This window comes from Rattus norvegicus, chromosome 4 (assembly GCF_036323735.1).
Source record: "Rattus norvegicus strain BN/NHsdMcwi chromosome 4, GRCr8, whole genome shotgun sequence".
NCBI classification, from domain to species: domain Eukaryota; kingdom Metazoa; phylum Chordata; class Mammalia; order Rodentia; family Muridae; genus Rattus; species Rattus norvegicus.
In genome coordinates this window covers 66388832-66411322 of record NC_086022.1, presented here as the reverse complement: position 1 = coordinate 66411322, position 22491 = coordinate 66388832, and the positions used below count along the sequence as shown (strand labels likewise).

At 42.9% G+C, this 22491-nt stretch overlaps 1 protein-coding gene across 10 annotated transcripts in view; it reads left to right on the top strand.

Moving 5' to 3' along the window:
• The window catches only part of Dgki (diacylglycerol kinase, iota), a 461894-nt gene that overhangs the window by 428468 nt on the left and 10935 nt on the right, over nt 1-22491 (top strand). For all 10 annotated transcript variants that reach the window (XM_039108368.2, XM_039108367.2, XM_039108371.2 and 7 more), the window contains 4 exons: nt 5271-5308; nt 8559-8679; nt 18518-18554; nt 20141-20240. In XM_039108368.2, the coding sequence (XP_038964296.1) occupies nt 5271-5308; nt 8559-8679; nt 18518-18554; nt 20141-20240 (296 nt within the window). The remainder of the gene's footprint in view (nt 1-5270; nt 5309-8558; nt 8680-18517; nt 18555-20140; nt 20241-22491) is intronic.

Below are 22491 nucleotides of genomic sequence, written 5' to 3'. Positions count from 1 at the left end.
TCAATCAGCTAACGTGTCTTGAAATCTCTACACGTCATTCTTGTTCACACTTTTCCTTTCAATATTTTTCAACAACACTTTTTAGCCTTTCAGTGGTTATTACCCTGAGGAAATGGTAACGAGCCGGGTAACTGTGCGTGACTTTTAAAACTGAACGGTCAGGCATTACATATTAGTCTTTTTCAAAAAATCTTCGTGTGTGGAGGGGTTTGCTTTTGTTTCATGTATATTTTGTCTGATTTATTAAACAGACACTGTATCACGAGTGGAGAGATGGTCCAGAAGTTGAGAGCATTTGCTGCTCTTCCAAAAGTACCAGCTTTTGTTCCCAGCACCTATGCTGGATGGTTCATAGCCACTTGAGACTCCAGTTATGGGGGACCTCATGCTCTCCTTGTGGTCTCTGTTTGCACTGTGCTGGTGTGCATATATCAACACACATACATACATAAGTATAAGTAAAAGTTTGAAAGAATTACGAGGATATTATATATGTGCCTCTGACACATTGTTTATACTTTTTATTCCTATTCTTGTTGGCCATCAACTTAAACATTTCTTTCAAAAGTAACCATATACTGAATTATAACACTGGTTATAATTTTCCTTTAGCTAAAATGTCCAGGAAATAAGAATAAGCCACTATATTCTATGAGCTGGATTCTCTGATTTATTTCTGTTGTAGCTTCATTCGGTTGCTGTGGTTAAAAGACTTTGACCCAAAGAAGCAAAGGGGAGAATAAAGGGGTTTTCTTTGGTTTTAAATTCCACTGTTGTAGGACAGTCACACGTGTGAGGGCTTTAGACATCTGGGCTCACCACGTTCCCTCAATGTCAAGAGCAGCGAGGACCAAACTTACCCACACGGTTCGCTTGCTGCTTGCCTCCAGGTGCTCAGCTAGCTTTTCCAGCTTTTATATAATTTAGAGTTCTGCTCATGAAGGGTTGCCACCCTAGTAGGCAAGGTCAGTTAACAGTCAACCAGTACCTCACAGACCTACCCACAACAGTCAACCAGTACCTCACAGACATACCCACACACCAAACTTGCCTAGATACTTCCTCTCCTGATCCCACACACCTCGTTCTAGTTAGTAGCAAGTTGAAGTTTGAATGCAGAGTATAGCAAGAAAAATAAGCCATTTCATATGGATTGATTCAACTTGTCACACAGAAAAAATGTTCTCCACTCTTTTGTGTCTTACTGTGTAAGTTTATACAATTTTTTTTCCAGGACATTTACTCATCTACTCAGCAACCTTTGTGATGTTTTAAAAAACTGAAGCCCCCCCTTTGCCTCTGAAAATTCGAAGCATTCATTTTATTTTGAAAGATCTATGTGAAGACCAAAAGGAAAACTGAGTTCAAGAAATAAAGAACAATGCTGTAATCATAGCAGCTCATTATTTTGTTTTTAAACTTGATCTTCCACAAGGTTATTACCTAGAGTTGAATATTAATGAACCCGGGCTGTCTTTATGCAGAAGAGATCTTAAACAATGGTGCTCATAAGGAAGGGCATTAATCAGGGGAGAGAAGGGAACCTTGCTCCTAATAATGTTTGCATAATGGCTACCCTTGGGTGTGTTGCTCGGCTTAAAAATAAATATCCACGCTTTCTGTGTCCCAACACAATGAGAATTATTTGCGGTTACAGTTCTGTTATATGATTTTCTATGTTTTTATGGGGATATCAAACTGAGTAGCTGCTGGAAACTCGCAGAATCGAATAGCATTGCTCAGGAACAGTGTAGGGTAGAAGTGGAAGGAGCCTCTACTTGGAAGATTGGTGGCAAAGGACCTCATAGCAAATCAGAACTGATTTCAGAAGGGAAGAAGCAGGCTGGTCTGCGAAAGGACATTTAGATACCCCTCCGATCTGATTTTAACCCACCAGTTGCTCCTTACCCCTGTAAGAAATAATACAAGAATCTGATCTTGGCATATGGACACTTGCTTCAGTGGGCTGTGAAGCTATGGGACATGTGATGTTTGGCTGCCCTCCACACAAAACTCTGTGCAGCTTCCCTCAAGCACTATGTTTTCAAGTTCTATGCTCTCCTTCAGATTCTTCCCTCGTCTTGTAAGAACTTTCCAAACCTTCCTTGCCAGTTAATTCTGCTTATCAGGCACAGGTTGTTTTAAATGCAGCATCCCCCACAAAACCTCTGACTGCACGGCCAGCCATAGGTCTTTACATGGACTTTGCCCTGGGGACTTCTTCTGTTTTCCTTGATTTATTGTGTGCATGTGCCAAGTTTGATTTTTTTTCATAAATGTTTTAAGTAATGACCTCATCTCCTTGCAGCTTTCTCCCCATCCCCCCCCCCACTATTTTATGAGCACTTGCATTTGTTCCATACTGAACGAATTCCGTATGGTCTTGAAAACATAAGCTGTGCTGCTGTTTGATCTTCTGAGTGGGTTATACAAGACTCTGTATGAACAGTTCGTTCTTGCAGTTTCCTTTGCCTTATTTCTTGTACAATCCAGATGGTCTGCCGCGCCAAGGGAGCGTTCTATAGTATGACAATCCGAGCTGAAGTTGCTAATCGTTTTTCCCATCCCCACTTCTTTGTGATCTGTTGCACAGTTTCTGTTCTGAAGGAAAATATTTCCTCACGACTCCTTGCTCTGTCTTCCCAAGTGACTATGTTGTTTTAGCAGAGTTCACAAGTTCAGCTTCCCTTGATAAGGGAAGGCCAAGATTACCCTTGACAGACATTGCCTTCTAAATGATAGTGTGTGTGTGTGTGTGTGTGTGTGTGTGTGTGTGTGTGTGTGCGTGCCTGTGTGTGTGTCTGTGTGTGTGTCTGTTTTGTATGTGTGTGTGTCTGTTTGTGTATGTGTGTGTCTGTGGTGTCTGTGTCTGTCTGTGTGTGTCTGTCTGTCTGTCTGTGTCTGTCTGTGTGTGTGTCTGTGTGTGTCTCTGTGTATGTGTGTGTCTGTGGTGTCTGTGTCTGTCTGTGTGTGTGTGTCTGTCTGTCTGTCTGTCTCTGTGTGTCTGTCTGTGTGTGTGTGTCTGTCTATGTGTGTGTCTGTGTGGTGTCTGTGTGTGTGTCTGTCTGTGTATGTGTGTGTCTGTGTAGTGTCTGTGTGTGTGTCTGTGTATGTGTACATGTGTGTGTGTATTTGTGTGCATATTTGCAGTCTTAGAAGTACTAAAAACTATCCCTTCTATCTATTTATAAAGCCTTTTAAAAACTTTAACTCCGAGGTGAGCATTTTAGTTGTTAGCCTTCTTTGCCATGGAGCAAAATAAAACCGCTTAGAAAGTTCATGCCCAGCAAGTCACACAGAATATACCCCGATCCATTGCTCTATCCACAGCACTACAAACTTAGGCTGCACTATTTTCTGGTACCTCCTGTGGGTGTCATGGTGCCTGGTAGGGCTTTTCCCACATTGAAGTCAGTGCAGCAGTGATCAGAGCCCTAGACTTAGGTTTATGGTGCTGGAAGACCATGATGAGCCCTGGGCCCCAAGAGCCACTTCACTTCAAGTGTCAGAACACTTATTTATAAAACAGCAAGGGATGCTCAGGATTTTCACAGTTCTTTGGACATATTTATTCTTTTTCTATAGCTCCCTTATATATACACCTCTTGCTTTTTAAATTAGTGTTTAAGTTGATTTTATCCATGTTATGATGCATCCTGATTCCTGTTACCTCCATCTCTCTCATCTTCCCCCTTCCATGTCAGCAGCCCCCACATTCATTACTAATCCATTTCCATGGCCATGTCCTGGGTTTTGCCTTGCAGCCCACTGAGTTGTCCTTCTGCTTTTATCAGTAGGCTCCGTGAGCTGATGAGCCTCTGTGTTTCACAGAGGGAAACTGGGTTCATCACAATGCTTCAGAACCAAGGGCGCATGGCTTATAGCTTCTTATAGAAGGGAACATTTTTCTCTCCCTTTTCTGTTCTACACAAAAAATAGTTTCCCCTCTTTCTTCTTGCCTCCTCCTTCCTCCCATGTTGAAGCAGCTCCCTTCTCTGTAGGTATTCAAGGCTTCTGGCTAAGTGGACTCTGCTGGGGTCAATATCAGGACTCTCAGATGTACAGTAGGAAGCCTTGAGAGCCAAGATGTGCACTAGTTCTCTCTCTCTCTCTCTCTCTCTCTCTCTCTCTCTCTCTCTCTCTCTCTCTCTCGTCATGAATGATGGAGTCCAGAGGCCAAACTCAGAGTTGGTTCTTGCAGAACAACAAGATCCAGAAGTCTTTGTCTCCCCTCCCTTGCCCTGGAATCCCATGTTGCCATGTCTGACTTTTTTGTGGGTCTTGCTGATCAGAGTCAATTCCTGATGCTTGCACAGAAAGCACTTTAATGAGTGAACTATGGTTCCAGCCCTGTACTTCTTGTTGTTTTCATCTGTGCTCCTAGACTTTAATCGGAATTGAGACATTACTCAAGTAAGAACAAAATGGCTCTTTGCAAAATAAAACTGAAACATTTTTTTTCTCTAAACCTTTGTCATTTGAAAGGCTAAGTCCACTGTTTGAATAGTTTCCTAATTGATACATCTCCTTTTCTAAAGTAATCACTTGGACATGCAGGTAGCTCCCGTTAGGAACCATGATTGCCTTTAGATTGTGTCCCTCTTTTAACATGATTTTCTTATTTATTTTCTATATATTACACACATAGGCCATTAGAAACTTTAATTTTCTCTAATAACCAACCTAAGTTACATACGACTCTTGGTCTTATTTCCATCATGGGCACCTATTAATTTAAGGCCAGGCAGTGATTATGCTCCGTGGAACACAAGTGAAACACCCATCTCCTCTTCTGTCTCTAACCCTCTTAATATGAGAGTTCCTCACTATAGTATTCACGACAGAAATGGCTGGAGATAGACTCAATGTCTAGAGAGCAGAGTACAAGGAAAGAAGGGAGGAACCACAGGGTTAACCCTCTCAGCTGGCCCACAGAGTCTAGACTTCCTCTTTCGCAGCTGTGGCAACTGAGACTCATGGAGTTAAATGGTTTCTCCAGTGTTTCACACCTCTTAAGGTCAGAGCTAAGATTTTAATCTAATGTGACTCCAAGTTTCACCTTTTCAGTACCAGGATGAGAGGTGGATCAAGAAAGTGTTAGAATCGTGTGTATGACTGGTGCTCAAAGGCTTGAAGAAGGGAATTTCATCTGTTTGATGACTCTGTTCCTTCCCCAGTATGGATTACTTCTGAAGATGGGACCATTCTTTGGGAACTCTTCAGTGATAGGGTCTTCTGTTAATGAGACGTCTCTCTTTTGTCGTTCACAGCAATTCTGCAGGCAGTCATAACTGGTGACCTTATGAAGGTAAGATACCCCGCTACCACCATGTTGGGGACTCTTTAAGAAGCTTAATTCAACAGCACGCCTCATTGAATTTTCACGATCCAGTCTACAAACCACTGTGGGGTAGAAGGAGGAAGGAGGAAAGATTCGCTTTTGAGAAATGAGTAGAGAGAATGATCACTCACCACACTGCTTCTCCTAACAGCAAAGGAGTATGGTAGATTCCCTGGACTTGCCTTTGGTTAGTTTTTTTAAAAAAGGGACTGTATTTTCCCAGGATACAATGATCATAGTGCCTAGAATTCTGCTTCTGAAGACTCATATTTGAAGAATTTCAGGGCTTCTTCTTTAGATGTGTAAGGGGATGAATACATATATAAGAAACGCCTGGGTAACAGCAAGAAATGTATGTGCCATAGAACTTGTACCTGTTGATATAGTAGTCTGCTTCAGAAGTCATGGCTAACACAGAAAAGGCTAGTCCATTTTGGGCACTTCAACTTGTGCTTGTATTTTCTGGTGATTTAGTTCACAAGGAAAGCAGATGCCAATTCTGAAGCTAGACCGCCTGATTTCAGATTTTGCCTTTGTTTATGTGAATGTCTATACCATTAGCATACTTTCTTGGTGCCTTGATTTCTTTATCTGTGAAATGGGGTAACAGTATCATTTCTTTCTTGGTTTATCATAGGACTGAATGTAATCATATGATAAGACTGCCAATACTATTCATGTTGCATAGGAAAGTGCATAAATGTTAGCTGGTTTAGTCTTGCTATGTAGTACTAACCTATTTTCTTCTTCTAACAACACAATTATTAAAAATATTTGCCATAATGTAGTCTGTGAATATTCTAAAGTATTTACCTATTCCTCAGTTATTTGTGCTAGGGGTCATGACTGCCTACAACTCTCTATGTAACTAACTCCGACCGTGCAGTGGTGCTGGCTGCCTCCGAATGGGGGATATAACTTTGCCATCAGTCCATACAGTACAGTAGAGGCCAAGAAACCAAAGGCCATGAAAGGAAGCTGAGGATTCTTTTTCCTTTTCTCTTTTCTCCATATTATACTTTCCCCTTTCTTTTTTCTCCTCTTTCCCTCGCTCTTCCCTTCCCCTCCCCCTTCTCCTCCCTTCCCTTTCCACTTTAAAGCACATCTGTTGGATAAACCAAAGAAAGCCTGTTCTACACTTTCAGCACACTACTATCAAAAAGCAGAGGGAGGGAGGATCACTTCTATATTAGATCAATTGCAGCCTCAGTCATAGGATCTGACCATGCTGCCTGTATAGTTTTTCACTATATTATCCCAGGACATTGTTAGCCAAAAGAGAAGCCTCATCCGTAAACAGGATTCCTAGGAGATCACTCTCATTGGTCTTCAGTGGGCCAGCCAGTAGCAGTATACAACTCTGAAAGGATTTACCCTTGGAGTCTGTGGGAAGCAAGACCAACTCCTGCCCTTGAACAGTTCTAATTAGTTTGTAATCAGAATCTCTTCCCATATGCTTTTATTCTAAGCAAATCACTCCCCAGATCCTGGAGTGTATTGTTATTCATTTAAAAATATTTCACAGAGAACTGCTTAAAATACAAGACAGCACTATATCTAGTTGATTATCCTGGCACAATCTACATTATAATTATCCCCTAACTGTCTGAGGAGTGACTCAGTAATGCCTTGTATACTATGAGATGAGATGCAGACAGTGAGGAACTTATTTTTCAGTCCTATCTATCATCTACCTATCATCTTTCAACTATATATGATAGAGATCTATTTATCATATATAGATATATTTTATATCATTATAAAATATATTTCATATATTTTATCTTCTCAATTTTCTTTTATTTCCCTCGTGTGCAGAACGCACACTCTATATTTAATATTAAACAGGCTCTGTATGAGAAAGATAGAAAGGAGTTAGATGGGATAGGGAGGGAGGGAGGGGGATGACACAAGACGGTAGAACAGACTCCAGGAGTTCCCATATAATGAGGATACATAACATTTAAAGTACTGATGGGCTGACTTTTACTCACAGTGCACAGCCTTCCCAAAAGGAACACTCAGGACAGCTGATCCCTACTTGGTCTGCTGCATCCACGTTGTCATGCTCAGGAGATCTCCCCACAGAGCAACAGTATTTCTACAAGATGTTATAGCTGAGCATAGAAGGTTCTCCTTTGGATCTCTATGCTGTTCCTTCCTGTCTCTTTCCTCAGAGTTTGGGAATATAGATTCCCTTCGCTCCCATGCTTCCAGTTCCCCTGATCAGCCACTCTTCGTGGTTGAATTTCTAGCTACTTTTCCTTGGCTTGTTCCAAAACTCTGTTTCCTCCCCTGTTACCCTTCTGTTACTCTTATACTGTCTCTCTTTGCAGTCAACACTTTTGTTCTTCCTATAGAATTTGGAGACCGGTGGGCTGGTTACTGAATCATTTTATTGTTGCTTATGTGTTAGCTTTTCCTGAGACTGGCTCCGTTAGTAGATTTGTCTTCAAATAATCCATGAGGAAATTCACCAAGGCTCCTCTTATGCTGTTATTCCACAGTTTGGGGAATAGTGACACATTTGCATTTTATAATATTCGATATTTCACAAACTCAGTCTGTATCTTCATTTGTCCATTTTACTCTCTTGTGACTAAATCCTTGGCTCTCCTACTAGCTATCCTCAACCAGAAACAATAACATTCACACCATTATTTTGGTTCTCATTAGTTCATGATTTTCTCTAGCCCTATTGGGTATGCATTGCCTGGTACTCAGAAGGTATCGGGATGAAAAAGGAACCCTCCCTCTGAGTATATGTGCATTAACATGTATGTACATGTCTATGTGCATGAATGCTATATACAAGCAAATGAAGCATTCGTGTTCATGCCATGTCAAAGAACAACTAAAGAAACAGGAAAAGAGCCTGGAGGTTCAAAGCCAAGTTCTTCCTGCTGTAACACATGCTGGACGAACCTCATGAAATTTTAGTTTTCTTTGAGTGCTCAGAGGGTGGGGTAGAAAGCCAAACTTTTCTATTTCATTGAGATATTTGATATAGACAGACCCTTTCCGGAGTTGCATGAGACTAACCATCCATGTGCATGATGGAGGGATGGTACTTCATCAGTTTAGCTCTTGTCTTGAGGATTATTTGAGGTTAAAAAAACATTTGTGGTTTCCTAAGTGACTTTTCTGTCTGACCTTGGAGATTTGACCCCTGTCCTGGGTACTGCTGATGTTCTTTCCCCATGTCTCTTTTTCTCAGCTCATGGAAAGCTATAAGAATGGAGGGAGTTTATTAATTCAGGGACCCGGGCACTGTTCCCTCCTTCACTACGCAGCCAAGACTGGCAATGGGGAGATCGTGAAGTACATCCTTGACCATGGTGAGTAGGCAAATCTCCAAGGATCACCTCTCTGTGAAATTCTAGATAACACTACGTATACTGACACTCAACGAGTTCTTCCCAACAAAACACACACCAACTGTTCCTCTGATACTCATTGTTGGTACAGGTAGGCCAACTTAACCAAGCAATTAAAATGAATAATTTTTATATCCAAATTTATAAAGGAGAAGGATTTGGGGAAGAAATTAATTTAAAATGTAAAAGCTTTCGAAAATGAGTACTGGGTACTGGGGTGAATATCTTTAATCTCCGCACTCAGCAGGCAGAGTCAGGTGGATTACTGTGACTTTTGAGGACAACCTGATCTGCAGAGTGAGTTTGAAGCCAGCCAGGACTGTTCAAATAAAGTTAATTAAGTTAATTTTTAAAATTTATATCTTCATTTATTTTTATTGTATTAATGTTTTTGCCTGAACGTGTACCTGTTTAACTGTGTGTATCTGGTCCCTGTGGCAGTCAGAAGAGAGAATCAGATACCTGGAACAGGAGATAGAGAGGGCTGTCAGCAATTGTGTGCTGAGGGATTTGACCCCTTCTCCTCTGCAAGAGCAGCCAGGGGTCTTAACCACCGAGCTATCTCTCCAGTCCCTATGTTAAATTATTTAATTTAGTTTAAATTTTAATTAACAACATGAGGCCTGGCATCGTTTTGTAGAGCTTTTTGTAAATTGTTTGGACTCAGCTGCATAATCTATATTTCTGGTTGATTCCTCTGTAGATTCCTGTGTTTGTCCTTCCAAATTTTCCTAGATTCTTAGCTTTTGTTGTTTGATTCTCATTTGTGTTTTTTTCCAACTCACAGTTCATTCTCCTGAAAAAGTCCTACTCCTGCCATGCCCCTTGTGACCAGCCAACCTCACTCCCAGAATGTCTACTCACTGAGTTTCCAGTTTGGTCTTAGATCGTTCCCAAGATGGTGGCTATTGGTCTAGCGTCTGCCTTCAGAAGCCCTTGGAAATATAAAGGAACATCTCTCAAGTTCTCATGTTTATAATGTGACTAGAAATGGAGAAAACCAGGGCTGTGGGATGGAAAGGGGAAAGGGCTCACTTGGAGATTTTTAAAGATGAATAGAAACTGTCTCTGAGACCCAGGTCCACAGAAAACCTAGGTGACCCTCTTAGATGTTAAGCCTGCTTACTTTGCACAGCCATTGTTCTTACCTGCCAAGCCATCTCTCCCACCATTCAAGCTTACTTCCTTTGCACAGACATATAGGCTGCAGACAGTGGCACTCTCATCCCATTGCCTCTTCTTTTATGCACCTGGGGACACTTGCATCCTCCCACTTAACCCTTCACCTCATTCACTCATTCTTTCAGTGCATCTATGTGGAGTATCTAACAGGAACGGTTTGCTATAGGCTGACACACACAAATCTGCACTCAGAGGAAAATGGATTCAACATTTTCAAGCATTAGCAGACTGGGGAAAACAATTATTAGGTATACAAATAAATTCAACACAGTTGAATGTGAATGTTTTAGGCCCAACTCTAAAGCCACATACAGCCAACACAGATGCCTTTTATCAAGTTCACATAATATGTCAGGTGCGTGTACAGAACACAACACATAATTTGATCTCTGCAAGGACCTTGTAAAGTTGATAGTAGAACATCATTCATTTCAGACTCCTCTTCCTTTGCCCTTCTCACTATGAAGAGTTTGTCTGAACTCTTGGCTGGATCTATGGTCAGAACAAAGGAAGAAAAGCATGGAGCAGTGGATCATGGAGAATGGCTTCCCCCAGTAGACTGATGGTTCCACTTCTGTCCGTCTTAGAAAGAGGAACCGTGGTGCTGAGTCTGCCGCAGGCCTCATTCCTTCTTCTGCTCTCCTGATCATCCACCCGCTACACTTCAGAGCAAGACTTGCAAATGAAACAGTGGCATGAATCCCAGTGCACTCACACACCATAGGCTTATTCTGTTTTCTGTGGCAATCTCTCCAAAAAGCTGAGGAGGAGCAGAAGCAGATTTTGCAATATTGCACATGGACTCTAATTAAAGCCACACTTGTCAATGCATATTTTCCTTTTAAGAAAAGTCCCCAGTTGCATAAAGTTCAGAAGATCGCCATTTGATCTGAAACACATAGTCCTAGCTAGCCTGGAGTTCTCTGGGCAGGCTGGCCTCAAATTTGTAGCAATTCTCCTCCTTCTGTCTTCCAAGTGCTGGGATTAGAAGTGTTCTCTTCCACCCCCAGCTAACTTGTGTCTTTTGAAATCATAAACTATCTTTGTAGAACCATTCACCACTCTGAAATGGTGGAAAGTCCTTTAAAGCACAGAATTCTTCGAGTCAGGAGATAAATGGAAGGCATTACCCTGGGCATACCTGGTCCACAGTCATAATGAGCTCTCTGCATACTGATAGAACCTCTTCTGACTTACTGGTGATGGTAGTACTGGAGAATAACAGAAATGTTTATGCTGCAAACATCTCTTGGCATGCCTGTGCATATGCATGTACCGGCTTGACTCGAGTCTCTCCAAGGGCTTCAGATAATAGAAATCCCACAGTTATTTTTCAAAGACCCTGTTACCAGGAGCCCAGCACAGATGATTACTCGACACGGTTTAGAGCCAATTGAGAAGTCTTTATTCCAACCAGCCAGGACCACACTCTGATATTTGGGATCTAAGTGTAACCTCAAGCATTTAGACCAAGAGTCTTTTAAAGGTAAAACTTACATCTCAAATAGTTCACTCAGCGGGTGCAGCAGGAGATTTGCACAAGCAAACAATTTAACAGGAGCTAAGTTAGGTGGCCTCAGGTCCCAGAATACAGTTGGTTGGGTGATTTTCCAAGGGATTCTCCATCGAGGAGATCAAATTCTAGTTAAATCTGAAATAGTCGAAGCAAGAATACAAGATGGAGGGACCTCTGCACTGTCTTGTCCTGTCACATTCTGCCTTCGCTGACCATGGATCTGAGGAACTGCTGGGCTCTTTCAAGCTCCCTAAGTCCTGTTCTCTGTGTTCCTTTGAGTTGGCCCTCAGCTCACAGCATCCTTCCTCTCCGAGCTCCACTCTGCTTTGTCCCTTCATTGGATGCTTAGGGAGAGGAGTGTGACCTCCCTCAGTCAGGAGGATCCCTTCTGATCCAGATTCCTGAGAGATGAGTCACCTTAAGTAGCAGGGATCACTTTCCTTCTGAGGCTCCTTTAAGATGGCCTTGGGCTATGAGTGGGCTGTGTGGTGTGTTCTGAGAAAGCCGTAGGAGGCATCTTCCTTTGGACTTTTCTCAGACATGCAAAACACTGCTTCCTTTTATTTAAAAAGAAAAAAGCTGGAATCTGGGCATCTCAAGGCCTGAAAGCAAATAAGAAGAAGGCAGAGAGGGAACAATTCCAGAGACAGGGCAGAGGCTGGGGATCCAGGGATTCCAGCAGAGACTCTCTCAGTGCTTCCTGCCTTTTAGTTCCTTTCAACCATCATTTTTACTGGCTGCCTCCCCCTAGTTCACCCCTCCAAGACTTTTGTGTGCTTTTCTTCCTTTACTGCCCAGCATTTTGGTCTTTTGTTTTTATTCTCACTATGCCCACCCCGCTGCCCCCTACTGTTTCCCCAGATAAAAACCCCACTCACGCGTTTCCCTTTTATTTCAATAGGGTATTTTGTCTTCCCTCTTTTTCTGACTTCAGTCTTTCTTTTCTTTTTTTTTTAACACCCTTCCCCCATTTTTTTCTGCCTCTGGTCCCAGAGAGAAAGGACTCCCATCCTGCTGAGACAAGATGACAGTGCTGTTAGCATTCCCAGTGCCAGCTCCCTCCACATCTGTGCAGTCTTTGTCCCAAGGCTGGGGAGAATTTGGAATGGTCTGTTGGCAGCATCAGGGAGACTAATGGGAAAGGAGGTCCTGCGAGGCAGTCTGTGGGGCAACGGAAGGAATAGCAGAGGGGATTCGGATGAGTCCGCAGGAGGCAGCTTAAAGAATGTGTGTTATAAAAGACCCATCATATATAATGCACATACAATACAGATGATAGAGTCATGTGAACAGGATGTGGGGTGGCTAAGTGAGAGCTCGAAGATGTAGGGCAAAGTAGCAGGGCTTCAGGAAGTTTCAGTGGTGTGTGTGTGTGTGTGTGTGTGTGTGTGTGTGTGTGTGTGTGTTTGAGCGTGCTCGTGCGCATGTGCGTACATGTGCCCGTTATGACCTGACTATACAGTGTTCTTCACAGGTTCATGCATTTTTTCATATGTGTGAACACGTGGACCCCCAGTTGGTATATTGAGCAGTTGTGAACCTCAAGAGGCAGAAGGGGTGGGGTTTAATGGTGAAAGGCCAGCCAGTACTCTCTGCTTTCTAGCTGGTCCTACAGAATAAGCACCCACAGCACGCCTGTGTCTTCATGGACCAGGCTACTCCCACCGTCGTATCTTCCCCACCATGATGCCCTGACCTCTCTGAAATGTGAGCCCAAATACTCTATACTCCTCCTCCCCTACTTTGCTTTTTGTATTTTGCCACAGAGAAATGAAAAGAAACTAACACAGTTCCTCAATTTTCAGACCTTTCTCTATATGCTACAGCATTTTAAATCTATGTTTCTGCTATGGGGTCTGTCTCTGAAGGATAAAGAAAAACATCCAATATTGACTGGGATCCAAAGTAGTTTTAAAGCATCATTCACCATTTGATTTTTTTAAGTGATATTTCTGTCCCAGACACTTTTGAAAATTAAATATATGTAGTAACTCATTGCTGCTAAAATGTATGGTTCTAGATATTAAATGTAAATTGTAATACCTCTACACAGTGAACATTACTTGTCTCCTTTGGATAGGAGTCACTTGAGGCTCAGTTATCTGCCCCAAATCATGCTTGTGTGTGATATAGTTTCTGCCTCTGTGTTCAAGCAGCAATGGACACAAGGCATGGCTAAGGAGACACAAGACATGGCAGCTGCCTGCTAGTGTCTCTGTTGAGTTCTAATGACAGCGTTCTGGAAGTTAGGTAAAGAGCTCATAGAGGAATTTCACTCTACTCCTTCAATAAAGACTTCATACTTCTGGTGCAGGATAGCTGTGGGATTCAAAAGAAAAGAAAAGAGCAAACAAACAAACAAAAAAGCCAACGAGGGGAGACAGAGATGCAAGGATTCTCTGTCAATTACTTTTCTGTTTCTGTGATGAAAACCATGACAAAAGAAATTATAGAAGAAAGGGTTATTGAGCTTAGACTTTTAGGTTAAAGACTGTCGCAGAAGTGAAATGCCTTCACGTGAGCAGGTATGGCAGCTGGATCGTGTAGCTGGGAGCTCAGATCCTCCACTGCAAGAGGCAGAGGGAAGAGACTGGAAGAGGCAGACAGAGGCTTTGTGAGTCTCCAAGTCTGCCCTCAGCGACACACTTTCTCCAGCAAATATGTAACACCCAAGCCTCCCCAAATAACATCAGCGACTGGCGACCACGTATGAAAATGCCTGAGACTGGGGGCCACGTTATCATTTCTACCACCACAGATGCCTTTGTGTAGATGGAAAACTGTGAATTATCTGCTGATAGTTTCATGTTCTTATTTCAGATTCCCTGGAGGAAGGGTCCCAGAGCATCCATAATGGGGATATTTGTTTATATAAAATAAATCCCAAGTCCAGCTCTCAATCATTGATACACATTGGAAAAGTACAATTCCATTTACTTTTTTAATCATTTTTTTCTCTAAGATTCAAATGGACAACAGCAAAAAACAGGTGCTGCCTTTTAAATGTATTTTATCTTCCAAAAGAAAGTTGGTGTGGGTTCCGTTGATTAATTTTATCTTTTTCATCCACCCATTCTTCGAGCTGCCCATCAATAGGTCAGCACAGTGACCTACTGAATAGGCCAGCACAGTGTGAAAGCAGAGCTCCCCACAGGTCTGTGCAGGACAAACCAGGAGGGGATAAACATCTGTATTCAGATGGTTTTTACCATTGCTTCTCAGCCTTTCACTAAGATCTAGTGCAGATGTTTTTTATCACGTAACTTCTCTGCTGTTGTTACCATGCAAAAACAATCCTTGAAGCTAGTTGTGGCTCTCAACCTTCCTAATGCTTCGACCCTTTAACACAGGTCCTCCTGTTGTAGTGACCCTAACCATAAAATTGTTTTCATTGCTACTACATAACTGTAATTTTGCTACTGTTAGGAACTGTATTGTAAATATCTGATATGCAGGATATCTGACATGTGAAGCCCCCCAATGGGGCTGAGACCCATAGGTTGAGAACACTGCTTTAAGGACTGGCTTTAAAGATGAGATGTGTGCCAGAACTCTTTTTAAATAGAGTATTTATTTATTTGTTTGTTTGTTTGTTTATTTATTTTATTTACATACTTTATATCCAGGTCACAGTACCCTCTTTCAGTCCCTGTTCAGACCCTTATCCTCCCTGCCCTTCTCCTTTGAGAAGGAGCTGGGGGCTGGGTATCATCCCACCCTGGTATATCAAGTCACCACAAGACTAGGAGTATCCTCTCCCACTGAGGCCAGAGAAGGCAGCCCCATTAGGGGAAAGGATCCACAGGCCTTGCCTTAAACAGATCTCTGCTCCCACCTGGAGTGATCTGCCTGCTGCCCTTCCCTCACTTGTACTGGCGATTTGCTTGCCAATGTCTTAAATGTTCTTTAACCATCCTGTGATCTATGTGATGGAGGATCACGGACGTCAGGTTGATTGTACCAATCATTTCAGAGGCATTCCCTAAACACTGAAGTGAAGTCCTTTTAGATATGTCATAAGAGCACCGTGTCAGCTCCCAGCATTGCTGGCTTTTTCTCTTACTTCTGCCAGCTACAGGGGATTAGTGGAACCCTGGCTAGCCACAGTGGTGCCCAAACCAGGCTGGATAATCATTGTGGGGTCACTCAGAGCTTCAGTGGTGGTGATTATGGTCAGCTACGATGAGGAACGAAGTCCTTTTCCTCATCTTCATCTTTAGATTGTTAAACTCTGGCTGTCTGAGCCCCGTTAAAATGCTCTGAGGTCCCTTAACAGTATAGAGGCATAGACCCAGCAAGTCTTGGGGCACACTGTGGCTTCCCCTCAGTGAAGAACAGAGGGAAAGGCTCTGCAAGGTCTTTGCTGCCTCAGTCACTGTGCAGAGGGCAGCAGCAATGGCAATTGAGCTGCCAGGGAAAGCCGTCTGGGATTCCTCCCTGAATCATTGGCTTGAAGTGGTCTCTGGGGGTAGCAGGAGCTCTCTCTTTTTTTTTTTTTGGTTCTTTTTTTCGGAGCTGGGGACCGAACCCAGGGCCTTGCGCTTCCTAGGCAAGCGCTCTACCGCTGAGCTAAATCCCCAACCCCACAGGAGCTCTTTAAATGGAACTGGAGGGGTTGTGATCCTCCTGCTCCTGATCTTGTTGCAGCTCTCCTGTCAGAAACTGAGCAAGCCTGGAGTATGTGGATCTCCAGAAATGAGTCAAAAAGTGACTTCCGATTACGAGAGAGTGAAGTGGCCCTTTTATGTCACCTTCCTTCACGGATGTTGCAGTGTTTTGACTTAATTTGGTCAGCTGTGGTGTGTCCCAAAGCACTACAGTTGTTACTCTAAATTTTATGAAGAGTTTAAGGGGTACATTAGATTGTTATTGACTCGTGAAAACTCAAGGGGAAGGGTAAATGTTACCACTGCAGGATCCACAGAATTCTTGATATAGCGTTTATATAATTTAGAGGCAAATGGAAACAATAAAGTAAGTCTCACCTTTCAGAGATTCAGAATAATTCACTTAAGAAAGCAAGACAGACATTTTAAAAGAAATACATACCCTAAGGTAGAACCGGTATGTAGCATAGGACTCAGAGAAGGTTTAGAATTCATTTGGCAAATGTCTCATTGGACATTTTTGGAGAACATTGCCACAAATGGGCTTTGAGGAGCATCTAGATTTAGGCACAGGGTTAGGAGAGGGAAGGCTATTATGGATAGGAAGATTGGGAAACAGGCGTAGAATTGGGGAAGGCCTAAGAAATGTGCAGTTAGTTTAGCTTAGACATAAAGATAGAACTTCATCAGCACATTGAGGACGGGGAGTTCCATGAGGAAGGCCATGAACACCATCTAAACATTTCAGAGTAATTAACAAATGGGACATATGGAAGCTTGATTATTTGTGCCTTTATTAGTAATGATTTCTGCATGCCAGCTGCATCCCACAGGAAGATTCAAGGTTACTTAGCTCTTCAGGGGAGTGACAAGGATTCTTGACTCCCTCAACCAACTACCTGCCAGTAGCAGTCATTGGTAGAAACTTATAAACTCTTCTTTATTTCCTTTCACGTCATACATAATCATTTTCAGTGGTAATACTCTCTACCAACATGGGTCAAAAGTCACAAGGATCATGTCTCTAAAGACTCAACTGTCTTTAGTACCAGGACCATATTTGGAACTCCCAAGCAGATTCATTCATCAATTTTAAACATTTGAGCATTTGCTGAGGACCAGATTCAATCCTCAGTACCAAGGGAGGGCATAGTAATAAGAAACAAAACAACAACAAAAAAATACATACGAGAAAGCTCCAAGAGGTTTAGTAGAGTCTTGATGTACAGGGAACCAACTAAGCTGGGGACTTTACAATAGTTTCACAAGTGTCATGTCAAATAGTGTAATTGTTAATCTTGACTGGCCTTGGATGGCCTTGATGTGACTAATAAGTTATCTTACTTAAGCGTGACAAATAGAACCTACATAAAGAGTAGGTGCCATATGGGTAGAGAATGGTGTCAGCTCAGAGGTTGGAAGAAACGGGTCTAACTTGATACCTTCAGAATAGACTGGGTGAGGGATTCAAAGAAGGAAGGTAGCAGTCAGACAGTAGAATGATGAGGATCCCAAACTGTGCTTGCAGAAGAAGGGAATTAATTGCTAGCCAGACACTGAGAAAGGGAGAGGCCAGTGTACTAATCATTTCCAGTCTAACACTTGGACGACATGTGATGCAATGGTGTATCTATAAACAGCTGAGCTGTATGCATGATGGTTATTCCATTTGAAAAATGGAAATTCTCAGAAGGGTAGACTTTTTATCCTATTTCCAAAATACAGCGATGAGACGGTGTGTGTGTGTGTGTGTGTGTGTGTGTGTGTGTGTGTGTGTGTGTGTGTGTGTCTTCACTTTTCCCATCACACTGAAGGAAGCCCTTTCCTGTAGCTGGAGAATGGAAGAGACCCCAGAGCCCACGTAGGTGGCCTTTCTATCTACCAAGACAATTAACTTTCAGTTATTCTTTTCCAGTTGATTTCATTTCTTCAGTTTCACTGTGTGTGTGTCTGTGTGTATATGTCTGTGTGCCTGTGTGTCATGTGCATGGTGGATCCACACATATACATGTGGCTGCATCTGCTCCTGAGGATGTCAGAGGAGGATTTCAGGTGTCTTCTTCTACAACTCTCTGAATCACAGGGTCTCTCACTAAACTTGCCTAGGCTGGCTGGCCACCAAGGTCCTGGATCTACCTTGCTCTCCCTACCACTGCTATGGCTGTAGGCACACAGGGCCATGCCCAGCTCTATAAACATTTTCTTAAAAATTTGTGCTAGAGATTTGAACTCAGGTCCTCTTGTTTTCATAGGAGGTTTTCCTATCCACTGAGCTGTTCCTCCAGTCAGTAACATCCCTTAGCTCTCCAGTTTCATGCATATTGACCAGGGTGGAAACTGGTGATAGTCTTCTTACTCTTGCTTTGTCCTGTGATTAACCTTGTCACCAAATTTATTCTTTTGGTTCACCTTTCCTCGTCCTGTAAATTATGCAGATTTTCTGCCCACAGTTAGTTTTAGGATTTTTTTTGAAATCTCACTTTTTGTTGTTTAGGACCTGCGGAATTACTGGACATGGCAGACAGTGAAACGTGAGTGTTGCCTTTCCTTATAGAGTCTAATCGGTTGTAGTCAAGGCATATCCAGTCCACGAGGCATATGACATAGTGTTAATTTCACTGATTAAAATCCATCTCTAAATGGTTTAAATGGTTGAACAGAGGTAATCTACTGCACAAAACACAACAAAACCTAACAATTTCTATTGTGATGATTATACGCACTGTCAATGCTATCCTTGTCATTACCTGGTGCACCCTAGCAACAAGGTTCTTTTACACCAGCACTTGAACTGCTGATAATAAATGAGTTCACGGATCTCTATCTCCACCATATGCAGCATTTTCCTCGCGTGGGCTTTGTGAGAAAATGAAGCCCCAATGCCTTAAGACATTTGCCGCATGTAATGGCACAACTTCTGTTTGTCAGTCTGTGCTAGAGCGAGTCATGTACCACCCCTGGAGAGCTGGAAGCACAGTTATTCAGTTATGAGCTCTGGGACAGTTCCTAAACTGAAAATGTTGGTTTCCATCTTTCTTTCTTATTCTTACGACACCCAAATAACTACTCTCTCACTGACGGGAATGAGAAAAAGATGAACAATTGACTCTGAAAGCCAGAGTGGGAACTACCAGGGAGTTTTCAAAAAAGTTAGACGAGGGATAAAGATGAGTGGGTTTAGAGAGAAATGACCTGGTAACCAGAGAGCTGATTACCAACAGAAGTGGAGAGAAGAGAAAGCAAGTGAGAAGGGAGATAGCTTGGAACTGGACACAGAAAAGCTAGCCACCGATCCAGAGATGGCATGCTGGCATGGTTGTGAATGGGGACACCACATCCTGGGTTGGCTACTCAGTGGTCGACGTTTGACTTTTCATGAAGCATGCTGGCACTGAGCGTCTTTCTATCTTGGAGCGCAATAGCTTCTTCCTTGGCCCACCTGTGAGACAGATGAGGGTCTGTCTTTTTGATCTTCTTCTTTTATTTTGCCACTTCCCACATACACTGAGAGGCTGGTCTCAGGCCTGTTGCATTCTTAGAAGAATCTGAGCCTGCGAGCTCTGCTGGAGTCTTCCAGACCTTCTCAGCTACCCCTTCACCACTTGACAGGTCTAATCCACTATCGGTCGAATAGGGAAAGAAGTCAGTCTGGCTCTTTAAGTTGAGTTCTCAGGACATACTCGTGAAAGTCACAATGGCTTCTACCATGTTTGAAGGGCAGGACTCTGTGAGCTCCATGGAGAGCCCTTCATGCTCCCCCTCATGTGTTTTGACATAACTGCACAATTTGCTTGCTAAGTATCATTGATATGTATCCTAAATCTAATAATAGTAGTGATTTTAAAAAAAGTATCCCCAAGCCACATCCGGTTTAGACAAGCAGCTAAAGTTAGACCATGTTAGGTACATTAAATGAGTGACTTAAGGAGTTTGCAGACATCCCTGGGCCACCTCCCTAGCATGTACGTATTCTGCTGGCCTAGGTCTCAGCTACTCACAAGGGAGGAGGCTAAAGAGCACGCAGCATCAGCCACAGAGCAGGATAAGTCCCTCATCCTTTTGCTCTATCACCTCATCTGTCTCCAACCCATGCCTGGTTTCTTAATCTTTGATTTAGGGGTGAGACTGCACTGCACAAGGCCGCCTGCCAAAGGAACCGGGCTGTATGCCAGCTTCTGGTGGACGCAGGAGCATCTCTGAGACAGACAGACTCCAAGGTAACAGGATGAACGAGTGCAAACATCCTCCCACTGTGAGAGATTGCAGGCACCATGGCCTCCACTTGTACCCACAGCACAGGCATCCTTTCTGTGCTCATGGAAGGGCCTAGAGCTTTGGGAAAAAGGAGGAAAAAATAGAGTGCTTCATTTAGAGAAACTGCAGTTTAAATGTAGAAGCACAAAGGGAGGGTGTGTGTTCGCCTGTGGTACTTTATCAACCCCACATACTAAAGAGGGGCATGGGACTAGAGATGTTCTGCTGAAATATCAGCAGGCCAGGGGTGGGAAGTGAGTCCCATAGCCAGAGAATGGGAAGGAGGTGGAATGAATGTCCTAGCCTGATTACCAAGGAGCCTTTTTAGCCCCACATCAAGGCAGTGTAAACGCTAATGTAATTTATGGTCATCTTCAGCACCAAATCGAATATGATTTAAAATCTGTTTCCACTGCTTGACGTATGGTTGCCAAAGTGACTGCCTACCTACCGACTGCCCCAGACGGTGGGGTCTCACCGTGACATCTAACAGTTCTAAACCCAATAGATCTGCATCACTCTGTATTTTTCACCAAATTTACTTATTTAATTTAAGATGCATGTGTGTTTATGTGTGAGAGAGTGTATGGATGTGTATCATATGTGTTCAAGAGTCTATGGAGGTCAAAATCGATAGTATATTCCCTGGAACCGGGGTTGCAAAAGGTTATGGTCCACCGTATGTGTGCTGGGAATCTAACCTGGGACTTCTGCTAGAGCTCAGAATTGCTGAGCCTTCTTTCCAGCCCCTGTTACCTTTACATTTTCAGAGAGTCTTCCTATGCATGTTTTCTTACGTTATTCTGTAACTGTCAACCACAGAAGTGTGTGTGAAAAACTATTACTGACAGGAATGGGGGCAGGAAGCCAGGAGAAGACTAGCTATTGCACTACTAACTGTTGACTTGTAGCCTGAAGCAGGTCAGCCCTCCTCATTTGTTCACAGAATATCCTACTGCCTTATTAGGACAAACAGGGACAAAGAGTAACATGGTCCACTTTCACTTATCACTTTCATAGCCTGGATTTCTGCCTCACAGTGTCACTTACTTATGTCAAGGAGGCTTGAAATGTGGTTACTTTCTTAGGTGAGTTTGTTTGTTTGTTTGTGTGTTTGTTTTGATATTTTATGTTTTCTGAAAATTTTACATTTCTTCTCCTCTGTCAGTTGATAGAGAGTCTCCAAGACACAGAGTTGATATGTGGAGTGTAGGAGGTTAGGTCCTGAAACTCAGTGGAGTTGAGCAAGGACAGAGATAGGACTAGAGACAGACAGGTGGACAGACAGACACATGCGCGTGCGCGCGCACGCGCACGCACACACACACACACACAGAGAGATGGGTGGTGACAGAGGGGGGGAATGAGTCAATGATGGGGTCTATCATCAGTTCTGAGAAGCACACAGAGTTTTGAAAGACTTTGAGTAGACAATAAGTCCTATTACTAACTGTATCACTATAGGTGCAAGGAAGACTTTTAAGGTATGGGTGAGGCTTTCATTAAACAGGAGTAGGTTTTGAGCCAGTAACCCTAGCCATGGCATGTGTACATAGAACTTAGAAGCCTGGTCATTGCTGTAAACTCCATTAGCTTTAGTTAAATGATGAGAATCTATGTATGTACAGTGTGGGCCATGGGCTTTTCTTGAACAGCAAACCTTGTGACATAAGTTGCCTTGTGAGTGGCCCTCTCACTTCTGAGTCAGTTATATTACATGGAATTCTCCTCTCCTTTAACAACCCATTGGAATCCCTGCTCCCTGGCTGCCTCAGCTTCGCCCTCAGCTCACCAAATACACCTTGGCTATGTCTTGGTGTATAGATAATGTGTTACCTGTTTAGTCAGTCATTTTAAATGACATATAAATGCTTCAGTGGCATGCTTTTCAGATGGCATCACACTGGAGTGTTACAGTGCTTAACTGAATCCAGAAACACATACTTTGTAGGCAGAGTTAGTCTGGGCCACACTGGGGAAGAGTGACTTGGCCAAAGCAATTCAGACCACAGTAGGGTTGCTGCCCACTCAATCACACAATGGCTGGGCCTGTACACAGTTCAGAAACTAAAAACACAGGGAAGAGACACAAGAACAAGAGGGACAACCTGGAATTCATGAGGTCCAGCCTGGGGACAGTTGCCTTTTATTTTCTAATTTTCTTAGATAAATGGACTCAAGGTATTTGAGACTCCTTCCCTTTTGAATTATAAA